Genomic DNA, 13658 nt, shown 5'->3' with positions numbered 1-13658 from the left:
CTGGCAACCTTCCTTACCTGAATGCAAGCTTCATGCTTTGAATGCTGATGGAATCCTTCTTCTTATTGGTTCCAGAGGTCACTAAGGCCACTCTTTTCAACAAGCCAAGTGTGTTTTCTTGTATACTAATGAGGAGTACTGAAAAGAATAGCTTGCATTGACAGAGCTCTTAGCATCTAATTTTACATCAATGAAACTTGCACAACTTTGATATCTTCTTCCTTGGGTTTTTATTGGTCAACATTGGACAGACTTTGATCTAAACGTCTATACCCTTGGTACAGCAATGTATAAAGGGATGAGAGAAACAAACAGGAGTTTGAGGAAGGCGATGGCCAGGGATTTCCACTAGGCCTGCACTGCAGTCTCGCAGGGAATCAGTCTAACTCTGCAGCTGTACTTTAATATTCTCCTTCAGGCCCCCTCACTTTCTGGAGTGCATTTGGCATGAGAATTCCCACAGTAGACGATGAGAAGCCTTCATGGAAGTATTAATAGAGCAGCTAGGGAACAAGGCATATTTTTCACATCCATGGCCCGGTATGATATCACGTTTTAACCATGTTATAACAAATAATTAGTAAGTAAACAAATTAAAAGCACACAATGCTGCTTAAACCACAGCTATCGTGAGGTGTTGATGGCAGAGGCCTCAGTCTTTACACAGCTCAGAAAGTATCTTCACGGTAGATAAGGGTGGGAGGCAGAAGTAAGTGTTAATTGAGATAAGGTAGGCTAGTTTAGATGTGACGAAAGTTGAATATCTACTACATTTCAACATCCCCCACCAGTCACTGAGAATGTATATTCTTCACAACAGAAAAAAAATAAAAATAGCTCCACTTTAACATAACTCCCATATTTTACACATGAATGCAATGCTTAAAGGCCCAGTGCAGTCAAATGTGATTTTCCTGTGTTCTATATATATTTCCACATTATGAGGTGGGAATAATACTGTGAAATTGTGACAATGATAATAATGCCCTTTTAGTGTAAGAGCTGTTTCAAAAGAATGCCTGAAGTTTTGGTGGGATGGAGTCTTGGCCTGCCTGGTAACATCACTAGGAGGTAAATTAGTTAATAGACCAATAAATAAGAGTTCTAACCCTCTCTGCCAATAACAGGCAGTTTTCTGTTTTCCACTCACCACTCCCAGACAGTCCTAGCAAAATTCTTGCTTGAGAAATTGCTCTTTGCTAAGAAGCTTTCCTGGTTTCTTTTTGACCATTTTAATTGAAAACAATCACAGTAAGGTACTTAATTGTTACCCAGAAATGATTTGATATTGAGATTAAAACAGCTGCATTGGACCTTTAAAACAAAAGGCTTTTTTCATCAAAAAAAAAATAAAAATAATAAAAAAAAAGTGAAACATATTTACGTGGCACCTCACCATCTTGGTCGTGTTGGGAACAAGCCATTCAAGCATTTCCCAACATGGTCACAGTTTTCCCCTTCAGTACAAACTTTACAGTACTTCTCTATGTTGCATTGCTACAGTACATCCCCACACATATCTCTTGTAACTTAAAGAACAATTATGATAATAACTGTCATTATTACTATTAACAATAATAAAACCAAAAAAGAGAAATGATAAGAACAAGACATATACATGAACTCAATGAAGGACATACATTAGTCACTCAAAAGACAGTTTTGTCACCATCAGGGAAGACAACAAACCATCTTAGTGAGCAGCTTCATGACACACTGGTACAGTAGAGGCCAGTTCATTGTCAAATCATTAGAAACAGAGGACAGAGACAAGGCCTAGAATGGGCTGTAACAGCAATGAGAACTTGAAATGCCAAGCTGAGGCAGTGACCGAGAAAGCCAACTGAAATATTCCTGACATGAGGGTGGGAGTATTCCAAGTCAAAAACTCCTTTAGACTGTCCATTCTGTGGTCCCCAAGTGGGTCTCTGATCATCTTAAACTCCTTGCATTTGTCTTCAAGAACGACTGCGGTCCTCTTGGGTTCCCACTAGCATTTTACTGTATAACTTTTGTTGCTCCTCTTTGAAGGTGTCTTTTACCTTCCCTCGCTTTAAACCTCCATCCCTACAAAGAAACAACAACATAATTCACAAATCCATTACACCAGGGATCATCCACTAGATTTAGCTAAGGGCCGATTGTTTCTTGAGTAAGGGGTAAAGGGATCCGAAACATAATTACAAATAATTTGTAGACTGCAAATTGACCACCAGAAGCCCAAACAGATATAATATTTGACAAAAACATAATAATTTCATTTAAAATCTCTCCCTTATATGTGGGAATAATTTGGAAAAGATTTCCAAAATTCAAATCACTAAGGTGATTTGCTGGTGTTTTTACAGTCTTATTTTGGGGAACCCTGCACTACACAGTATTCTGTGATGCCCACAAGGTGATACATTAGAGCAAAACTAAGGTGGGTTTAACAATGCTACAGACCTGATATGTACAGTGCCTTGTAAAAGTATTTAACGCCCTTGGCGTTTTTCCTATTTTGTTGCATTACAACCTGTAATTTAAATGGATTTTTATTTGGATTTCATGTAATGGACATACACAAAATAGTCCAAATTGGTGAAGTGAAATGAAAAAAAATAAGTTGTTTAAAAATATTTTAAAAAATGGAAAAGTGGTGCGTGCATATGTATTCACCCCCTTTGCTATGAAGCCCCTAAATAAGATCTGGTGCAACCAATTACCTTCAGAAGTCACATAATTCATTAAATAAAGTCCACCTGTGTGCAGTCTAAGTGTCACATGATCTGTCACATGATCTCAGAATATATACACCTGTTCTGAAAGGCCCCAGAGTCTGCAACACCACTAAGCAAGGGGCACCACCAAGCAAGCGGCACCATGAAGATCAAGGAGCTCTCCAAGCAGGTCAGGGACAAAGTTGTGGAGAAGTACATATCAGGGTTGGATTATAAAAAAAATATCCGAAACTTTGAATATCCCACGGATCACCATTAAATCCATTATTAAAAAATTGAAAGAATATGTCACCACAACAAACCTGCCGAGACAGGGCTGCCCACCAAAACTCACAGACCAGGCAAGGAGGGCATTAATCAGTGAGGCAACAAAGAGACCAAAGATAACCCTGAAGGAGCTACAAAGCTCCACAGCGGAGATTGGAGTATCTGTCCATAGGACCAATTAAGCCGTACACTCCACAGAGCTGGGCTTTACAGAAGACTGGTCAGAAAAAAGCCATTGCTTAAAGAAAAAAATAAGCAAACACGTTTGGTGTTCGTCAAAATGCATATGGAAGACTCCCCAAACATATGGAAGAAGGTACTCTGGTCAGATGAGACTAAAATTAATTTTTTTGGCCATCAAGGAAAACGCTATGTCTGGCACAAACCCAACACCTCTCATCACCCCGAGAACACCATCCCCACAGTGAAGCATGGTGGTGGCAGCATCATGCTGTGGGGATGTTATTCATCGGCAGGGACTGGAAAACTGGTTGGCGCTAAATACAGGAAACTTCTTGAGGGAAAGGATGGCGCTAAATACAGGAAACTTCTTGAGGGAAACCTGTTTCAGTCTTCCAGAGATTTGAGACTGGGATGGAGGTTCACCTTCCAGCAGGACAATGACCCTAAGCATACTGCTAAAGAAACACTTGAGTGGTTTAAGCATTTAAATGTCTTCGAATGGCCTAGTCAAAGCCCAGACCTCAATCCAATTGAGAATCTGTGGTATGACTTAAAGACTGCTGTACACCAGCAGGAACCCATCCAACTTGAAGGAGCTGGAGCAGTTTTGCCTTGAAGAATGGGCAAAAATCCCAGTGGCTAGATGTGCCAAGCTTATAGAGACATATCCCAAGAGACTTGCAGCTGTAATTGCTGCAAAGGGTGGCTCTACAAAGTATTGACTTTGGGGGGGTGAATTGTTATGCACGCTCAAGTTTTCTGTTTTTTTGTTTCACAAGAGAACATATTTTGCATTTTCAAAGTGGTAGGCATGTTGTGTAAATCAAATGATACAACCCCCCAAAAAAATCTATTTTAATTCCAGGTTGTAAGGCAACAAAATAGGAAAAAGTCCCAAGGGGGTGAATACTTTCGTAAAGGCACTGTATAACCCATGTGAACATATGTTCTCAGATGTTTGCTATGGGTTACTCACCATAGCAAGTCCACCAGCCCTCCTTGCCTGGCGATAGCTGCTTTAACCCGATTGGCAAACTGGACTGCATCCTCTCCTTCCTGTTCAGAAAGGAAGACAAAGATCATAGATGAAGACCAGATCGACACACAAAGGGGACTTGCCCATCTGAGCATCAGACATGTCCTGGAAAGGGTCTTATTGCACATATTGTATAAATGACCAACAGCTATCCTTTCTATTGGCTACAGCCACTAATGGGCAAAATTGGCATGTAGTGTAGTATCAAGTACAGTTTGATAAACTGGGATATTGAATAAAGCACAATGCATTTCATGGGCCATGCATCAGAGGAAAGAGAATCATCTCTAAATATGGATTGATCTGCGTCTGTGTGATGCTGTGTAACTAGGATCCCCTGGTGACAGAGAGACTGGAGGCTGCTCCAAAAGCCTGCTCTAAGTACTAGTTTCCATTCAAACAGCAGGTGGAACATTTGATCAAAGGGCAGGGTACCTCTGAGGACCAGTTGGATCCTAGCCCACTGAGTTCCTTCCACTCTGACATTTAGAGAAAGGAAAACTCCCCAAACTTCCCTCCTTCTGCTTTCTACATCAAGATGGGATGGTCGGTCAGTCAATGGCCAGAGCCCCAAAGCTGGCCAACCCCTGCCTCTGAACATCATGTTTTAGAACTGGATGGTTGTACACGACCCTTTCCTGTTTTTCATGAGCGAGGCCTGACCAAGTTCACATCCACACCCGGCTCAAAAGACTCTAAAATCATTATCTAAATTCCTTATACCAAGTCACATACATTAAGTGCACATCCACAATCCTAGCACAAATGGCTTTGTCAAGCTCTGGTTGTGCAATCAGCCTTAATGTACAACCTTTCCCTCAAAGTGAGCAAGACAAAGGAGCTGATCGCGGACTACAGGAAAAGGAGGACCGAACACGCACCCATTCACATTGACAGGGCTGTAGTGGAGCGGGTCGAGAGTTTCAAGTTTCTTGGTGTCCACATCACCAACAAACTATCATGGCCCAAACACACCAAGACAGTCCTGAAGAGGGCATAACAACACTTTTTCCCCCTCAGGAAACTGAAAAGATTTGTCATGGGTCCCCAGATCCTTAAAATGTTCTACAGCTGCACCATCGAGAGCATCCTGACTGTTTGCATCACTGCCTGGTATGGCAACTGCTCGGCATCTGACCGTAAGGCACTACAGAGGATTGTGCGTACGGCCCAGTACATCACTGGGCCAAGCTTCCTGCCACCCACGACCTATATACTAGGCGGTGTCAGAGGAAGGCCCAAAAAGACAGTCACCTAAGTCAGAGTGCTCTCTCTGCTACCGCACGGCAAGTGATACCGGAGCGCCAAGTCTAGGTCCAAAAGGCTCCTTAAAAGATTCTACCCCCAAACCATAAAACTGCTGAACAATTAATCAAATGGCCACCCGTAATATTTACATTATTTTCTTAACCTCTCTAGGGTATGTGGGACGAAATCGTCCCACCTACTCAACAGCCAGTGGAATCCCGTGGCGCGATATTCAAATACCTTAGAAATGCTATTACTTCAATTTCTCAAACATATGACTATTTTACACCATTTTAAAGACAAGACTCTCGTTAATCTAACCACACTGTCCGATTTCAAAAAGGCTTTACAACGAAAGCAAAACATTAGATTATGTCAGCAGAGTACCCAGCCAGAAATAATCAGACACCCATTTTTCAAGCTAGCATATAATGTCACATAAACCCAAACCACAGCTAAATGCAGCACTAACCTTTGATGATCTTCATCAGATGACACTCCTAGGACATTATGTTATACAATACATGCATGTTTTGTTCAATCAAGTTCATATTTATATCAAAAACCAGCTTTTTACATTAGCATGTGACGTTCAGAACTAGCATACCCGCCGCAAACTTCCGGTGAATTTACTAAATTACTCACGATAAACGTTCACAAAAAACATAACAATTATTTTAAGAATTATAGATACAGAACTCCTTTATGCAATCGCTATGTCCGATTTTAAAATCGCTTTTCGGCAAAAGCACATTTTGCAATATTCTGAGTAGATAGCTCGCCATCACGGGCTAGCTATTTTGACACCCACCAAGTTTGGCCCTCACCAAACTCAGATTTACTATAAGAAAAATTGGATTACCTTTGCTGTTCTTCGTCAGAATGCACTCCCAGGACTTCAACTTCAATAACAAATGTTGGTTTGGTTCAAAATAATCCATAGTTATGTTCAAATATCCTCTGTTTTGTTCGTGCGTTCAAGACACTATCCGAAGGGTGACGACGCGTTTCGTGACAAAAAAATTCTAAATATTCCATTACCGTACTTCGAAGCATGTCAACCGCTGTTTAAAATAAATTTTTATGCAATTTTTCTCGTAAAAAAGCGATAATATTCCGACCGGGAAACCCTGTTTTCGTTCAAAGACTAAAAAATAAAAACATGGTGTCGGCTCGTGCACGCGCCCCCAGTCTCATTGTTCTCTGATCGACCACTATCCAAATGCGCTACTGTTTTTCAGCAATGGGCTGCAAAGTCATCATTCACCGTTCTGCCGCCTTCTGAGAGCCTATGGGAGCCGTAGGAAGTGTCACGTTACAGCAGAGATCCTCAGTTTTCAATAAAGAGAGTGTAGAAGGCCAAGAAATGGTCAGAGAGGGCACTTCCTGTAAGGAATCTTCTCAGGTTTTTGCCTGCCATATGAGTTCTGTTATACTCACAGACACCATTCAAACAGTTTTAGAAACTTTAGGGTGTTTTCTATCCAAATCAAACAATTATATGCATATTCTAGTTTCTGGGCAGTAGTAATAACCAGATTAAATCGGGTACGTTTTTTATCCGGCCGTGCAAATACTGCCCCCTACCCTAGAGAGGTTAACTCTATTTCTTGAACTGCATTATTGGTTAAGGGCTTGTAAGTTAGCATTTCAAGGTAAGGTCTAAACCTGTTGTATTAGGCGCATGTGACAAATAACATTTTATTTGAAAGACAACCCAACATGAGACAAACCAGCAAGTGTATAAGCCTGCATGTCTAAAGGAGGCAGCCATACTAGCCTCTCAAAATACTGCTTTGAATCACATTTCCTTAAATCAGTGGTGGAAGCTGGGAGAGGCCATCTCAACCTTAAATATTAAAGGAGGTGAATGCTGATTTGAAAACCGACTCAAACCAGGATTTATTTGCATCAGAAATGCAAACTCTGGGTGACATGAGCATGTCCTAGGTAAATCATGCCAAGATGAGGTCAAAGAAAGGAGTGCATCATATGCATCCATTCAATATTAATAACACTGGTGGATTGAAATGAGAGGCTGTGCAATGGTACTAATATTATCCACACGAAACAGCTAACTTCAGGGAGGTTAGCTTGACTACACCTTCTAAAATATTGACAGTATTAACTTCACTGGGGCTAGAGCGTGCTAATAAAATATAATTTAACTGCCATCAAACAATGCACAATGGCCAGGAAAAAACATAAGCTCTTAGACGGAACCCAAACCGGCTGCGCGTGTGCGCCATCGTGCATACATTTATTTTGTCCCCCTACACCAAACGCGATCACGACACACAGGTTAAAATATCAAAACAAACTCTGAACCAATTACATTCATTTGGGGAAAGGTCGAAAAGCATTAAACATTTATGGCAATTTAGCTAGTTAGCTTGCACTTGCTAGCTAATTTGTCCTGATATAAACACTGAGTTGTTATTTTACCTGAAATGCACAAGGTCCTCTACTCCGACAATTAATCCACACATAAAACGGTCAACCGAATAATTTCTAGTCATCTCTTCTCCTTCCAGGCTTTTTCATCTTTGAACTTATATGGTGATTGGCATCTAAACTTTCATAGTATTACTACACCGACCGGCAACACAGTTCGTCTTTCAATCACCCACGTGGGTATAACCAATGAGGAGATGGCACGTGGGTACCTGCTTCTATAAACCAATGAGGAGATGGGAGAGGCAGGACTTGCAGCGCGATCTGCGTCAGAAATAGGAATTACTTCTATTTTAGCCCTTGGCAACGCAGATGCTCGTTGTCGCGCGCGAGCAGTGTGGGTGCAATAATTGAATAACATAAGATTCGTACATTTATTTTGCAACGCTTGCGCACACGACGCGAGCGGTGTGGTCAGCCTGTTAGGGTGTTGAATCAATGTCACAGCTATCCTCCAACCTGTCAGTGATATTTCTGAGAAAAATAGATTTTAAAATAAAAAAGGTGAGGTTTTTCCCAAACTAACCTCTCTGGTCATGGGTGGCAGGTACCACACACTGCACACAATGGCCCAGCTGCTCATCATCCTCAGCAGGTAGTTGACCATCCCAAACTGGCTGCTGTTCCAGAAGGCATCTCCAAAGCGGGGGTCGTACTGTTGGGACCGGAGGGACAGGAACTTAATACTGATTAATATTGGAAGACAGAGGGGAAAACACACCACCCATGTACATGCACACATGCACACACATACATACATACATACATACATACATACATACATACATACATACATACATACATACATACATACATACATACAGGCTGTTGCGGTGACCGTATTACCGCCACACCGGCGGTCACGACTCATGAAGGCAGTCAAATTCCATGTGACCATTTAGCCAAGGTAATTAGGCTTCTTCAAGCTCTGATGCTACTGATGGTCATTAGTAGCCTACCAAACTTGCTAACTGCCTGGTACTCAGCACTCATTAGCTTTGTATAGGCTAGGCCTACTATATCTATTTCTCAACTTTCCTAATATTAAGCACATTGCTTATATTTACAACAGGAGTATAGCCTTCCTGGCTGGCATGAAAATGAACCACGCGAAAAGCATCCTCCATTCGCTATTTGAGTGCATAGATGACATGTATTTTTTCCCGCCGCCCGTTTCCATATATGATAATGGTCCATTCTAAATCACAACAAATTTCACATATATATTATTTAGTATATGTAAAGACCAGATTAAATCAAGAATAGTCTGATAAGTGACAATATTAGCCTATCACTTGTGAATTATATATTCTCACTCGTGAATGATGCCCAGCATAAGAAACAATGCCTTTTTTTGTGTGACTTTTTCTAATCATAGTCGCACACCTCATGTAGCCTGCTCATAGGCCTATATGTTTTGATAAGGTTTGTATCACAACTAAAGTGGCCAAATAACTTCTTAAAATTAAGCACATTAATCTGCTTTACAACGGGCATAGAGTCTAACTGGCATACATAAGCAGCACGTGAGTTTCAAGTTTGGGAAAGATCATTTTCACCATAAAAATTCACCTTTATAATAAAAGCATTACATGAATAGTTGCATTTGCGGTCACTTTTGATAATGGCGTTTTCCACTAATGGGACATTTGCACTTTTAGCCTACTACCACGTGAGCATTGCTACGCTTATAATGTGAAGAAATAGCCTAATAGTTTATCAACATTTTAAGCTAAATATTCTGATCTGTTGCATCGATTTTTGTACTATGGGGATAGTAGATTGACATAGGCTAGTGCTTTTGCTGTTCGTTAGGCCTACTCATCTTGTTGGCTAACGAAAAGTAAATGTGGAGAGTTCTTCCAATATCTTCAATATGCACCTTGGAATTGGATAAGGATGCGCACAGTTGCATCCCCGATGTGTCTGTCTTCACTTGTAGCCTGTGAGAAAGACCCGATCATGTGATGGAGAGCCATGTGAGTTAGAGGTGATTCAGAGAGCTCAGCAGTCAGGGAGAAGCGCACAATGGCCACTGGCCGCAAAAGGCATGGATTTTTTTAGGATGCATTACGGGCACACAAAGGGGATGCCACCCTGAAATTCTGGGCATTATCAAGTGCTTGTCAAATTGAATGACAGACTGATGTAGTGTGTACAACCGGCGCAAAAAAACTAAGCAGAGCTCATGCCTTCCAAGCGACTTTTTTCAAATCATCATTAGTCATGCATCATGCAGCCTTAAAATGTATTAAAAATCTAAACATATAGGCCAACGTTTGTAGAACAACTAAAGTTACATTAATAACTCTAAATTAAGCATATAGGAGTACTTATTTCTTTGTTAACCCCTTAACACAGAATAGCTGAATGGGCACACTCCCCCAAATCGTTTGGAGAAAATATTTTTCTATTTTATTCAGCTTTGTTCAATTGTATTCTTCATACTATAAAATAATGCCACGGAATTCTAAACAAATCTTGTCTGCTAAATGAACTAGTGTAGTCCACAGCCATTTGGCATGGCCAGATCAGGACCTAACATAAGGACAACTCAGAGGATGCTATTCTGTTCTTCTGAAATAGACTACATTTTCTTCATATCATGCTTCTTTAGACCTGTCTACAATAAATAATGGATTTATTGTGAAGGTGAAGGCTATATTAAATTGATTTATTAGACTTTTTAAAACTTAGATGTTCCATAGGTCTGCATCAGTGGCTTGTGTGGAAGCCAGGAGATGCTAAATGTGTTTATGTTAATTAAAGATCAATTACAGTGAGACCGACAGTTATTTTCTTGACAATAACCGTCTGCAAAATGTTGTGACTGCCACAGCCCTACTGACACACACACACACACACACACACACACACACACACACACACACACACACACACACACACACACACACACACACACACACACACACACACACACACACACACACACACACACACACACACACACGAGAGAGATAGAGATCTACTCTCACCTTGATGGCCACAGGGTAGACTGTAGAGCCAATCTCAAAGCTGCCCTTTTTAAACATCATTACTGAAGTGTTGTTGATGCAGGTGCCTATGGGGAAACGGTTAGTGTTTACAAATGGGGATAGGAAATGATATTAAGGTAAGAGTAACAGTAAAAAGCCAGTAATAGAAACTACTGTAGTAATGTTCAAAGCAGTAAGGAAAAAAACTAAAACTACTCACCTTCAGGGAAAATGAGAATAGGCAGTTTAGTTTTGTCTTCTACATGATCACTCAATCTGCAACAATATATATTTGTACGTTTACAGTACATTGATTCAATCCAGTTTAACTAGATTTATCAATACACAAACACTAATCCCCATATAAAGTCAATCAAAACCTCTTTGTCACAGTAACCTTTAATTGAAAGTTGTCAATTATCCATTTAAGTTCTTTAAATGTCTCTGCTAAGGTACAGCTGAGTTAGTCTGGCTGACGCGACCCATGTGGTACACAGCGAAGGAGTGCTGTGCCCCACCTGTCTGGACAGGAGTTTGGTTTGTTGGTGCAATATTCACTCAGAAATAAAGCAAGCTTTGATTGGTTCTCTCAACAAAACAATTATTTTCTGGGTGGTTATTTGGATTTGAAAATCCAACAGTTGTGTGTGGTTGTACATGTGTGTGTTTAAGTGAGAAAGACACAAAGGAGAACCAACCAGTAAAAGCACAGCTTCGTTATCAACGCATCGTGGACAACTTTAAACAGCCTCCCCAGACTCTGAAGTCAAAAGGACTTTGAGTTTAGTATCAGCCAGACTACAGCTGAGAGACTTCCAGCTAAAATGAATTAAACAAAGTGCACATATGCATTACTACCTTTTGGCCACTAGATGCCGGTCTTTGACTTCAGAGCGTTCAAACCAAATATGTGGGCAGGCTTTCACCATAGACTTCTGGATCACGCCCATCAAACCTCCATGGATTTGCCCAACCTGGAACACAAACAGACACACATACAGGTGTGGTTTAACAAACATCTGATGATACAGGTCTCAGATCTCAAAGAATTGGAGTGTTTGCTTCAGCTGTCTAAAAGTTTGTTTTATGGTAGTAGCACACCAATAACTTTATAATTATGACACATATCATTCAGTAATTCAGTGCTGTAGTAGGTAGCCTTGTGTTTGACTGCTGTGCCATTTATCATGGGTGTTGGGCCTTACCATTGCATAGCAGCCATCGCTTGCCAGGATGATGACATCGATGGGTGAGGTGTGGTTGGCCACACAGATCCCTCCATTCTTGGGCTTGTTTTCACTGGGAGGATCGAGAGAGAGACAGACAGAGGGGAACAGGATGAGTATCAGGAAATTACTATTCCAGTGTAAGCTAGAGCCTAACAACTCAGTAGATTATGGAAAATGTAGTCCTAATGGGTTTGAGGGAGAAACTCAACGCCCTCTCCTTCACCTCTCCCTAATTAACATGAAAGTGGGAGGAGGCTAATGATGTTGGAGTTCAAAGCCAGACCCCCTGAGCATGCTGGACTCTGGTAGGAGCCCAAATTCCGAGGAGATAATGTTGCTGATCGTGTTACCAAAAGAGAGAGCCCATCTTACACCACTTCTGTATTTTTAGCCCCACCCAGACTAGAGAGAGGCACATGGTGTAACAGGCCCAGCACTACATGTAGATTCCTTCAGGGCTAACAGGCAGAGCAAGACGAGACATAATTCATACTGAACACACCACATTCCTATAAAGAATTGTCTATTATTATTATTAGTAAACGTCTATCACCTATTAGAAACGTCTTTAGTTTATGATCAGTTATTTTTATCGCAATGGATAAGTCTTTCAAAACATTTGCTCTGAGGGACAATTTCACAGACAGAGATTAGCCTAACCCTTCTGGTCCTGGACTTAACGGTTTATTTGAATGAGTAGGCCTATTCTTTAATTACACTCCCTGACTATGACGACTCATTCTTTTTTCTTTTTTTAAACTGCAAAACAAAGAGTATCTTGACAAGTTCATATGACAAGTTCCCTCTCTGACCTAGAGTTGGGGATGAGAAGGACTGTATTTTTTCAATATGATAGAGACGTTTCCGTTTTGCAACATTTCCTCAAATGTTCTTCTTTACCTTATCTCGTTTGAATCAGCATTGGCTAGTAAGGGCTTTGTCAAACAAACATGTGACTAGTGGTTTTGTAAAGGCGGTGCTCTACAGCAGTTATTCAAATCAACACATCAAGACAGGTCTGGGGGCAGTGTCTCGCACCACAACAACTGAGGATCAATACAAATTCATCATCAGAGAATATTTGAACCTGACAGAAAACTGCCTGCATCATGTCAAAGGGAATGTCCACTGTAGCATAAACTGTCTAGGGTAGAGTGGTGTAGTGTAGAGTCTGGGTAAATATAATTAGTCTGATTAACTTCCAGTACTACTTCCTGCTGAGCTGTGCCTGGACTGTTCTCCCACAGCACAGACTATCACACTGTGGGTGTTAATGCCTGAACAATGATGGATTTGCATGTTTCTCTGCCCCTGTTCCCTTTGGTGACACCTAGCCTGGTAAAGTCCAGGGCAGCAGTTTGTGCTGGATGCCTCTAAGGGTACTCTATCCCAGACCTAAATGGAATGTGATGGCCTTGTTGGAGCAGCCCTTGCTTTGTGTGTGTGGGCGCCGGGCGGTCGTGGCTACAGGCTTTTGAACTCCACCTAAGCGGACTCTGCTCAGCACAGTGGACATGAATGTAGA

General features: G+C 41.1%; 1 protein-coding gene across 1 annotated transcript in view; it reads right to left on the bottom strand.

Moving 5' to 3' along the window:
• Positions 1-206: 206 nt before the first annotated feature.
• The window catches only part of LOC106585610 (glycerol-3-phosphate acyltransferase 4), a 42624-nt gene continuing 29172 nt past the window's right edge, over positions 207-13658 (bottom strand). The window contains exons 7-13 of the mRNA XM_014172018.3: positions 12110-12203; positions 11763-11878; positions 11125-11180; positions 10905-10990; positions 8435-8563; positions 4147-4226; positions 207-2067 (exon numbers count right to left, since the gene is read on the bottom strand). Of these exons, the coding sequence (XP_014027493.1) occupies positions 1959-2067; positions 4147-4226; positions 8435-8563; positions 10905-10990; positions 11125-11180; positions 11763-11878; positions 12110-12203 (670 nt within the window). The 3' untranslated portion in view covers positions 207-1958. The remainder of the gene's footprint in view (positions 2068-4146; positions 4227-8434; positions 8564-10904; positions 10991-11124; positions 11181-11762; positions 11879-12109; positions 12204-13658) is intronic.

The sequence above is a fragment of the Salmo salar genome, chromosome 24, assembly GCF_965601325.2.
Source record: "Salmo salar chromosome 24, fSalSal1, whole genome shotgun sequence".
NCBI classification, from domain to species: Eukaryota; Metazoa; Chordata; class Actinopteri; order Salmoniformes; family Salmonidae; genus Salmo; species Salmo salar.
Note: the sequence above shows the minus strand (reverse complement) of the source record. Positions and strands in the feature narration are given on the sequence as shown.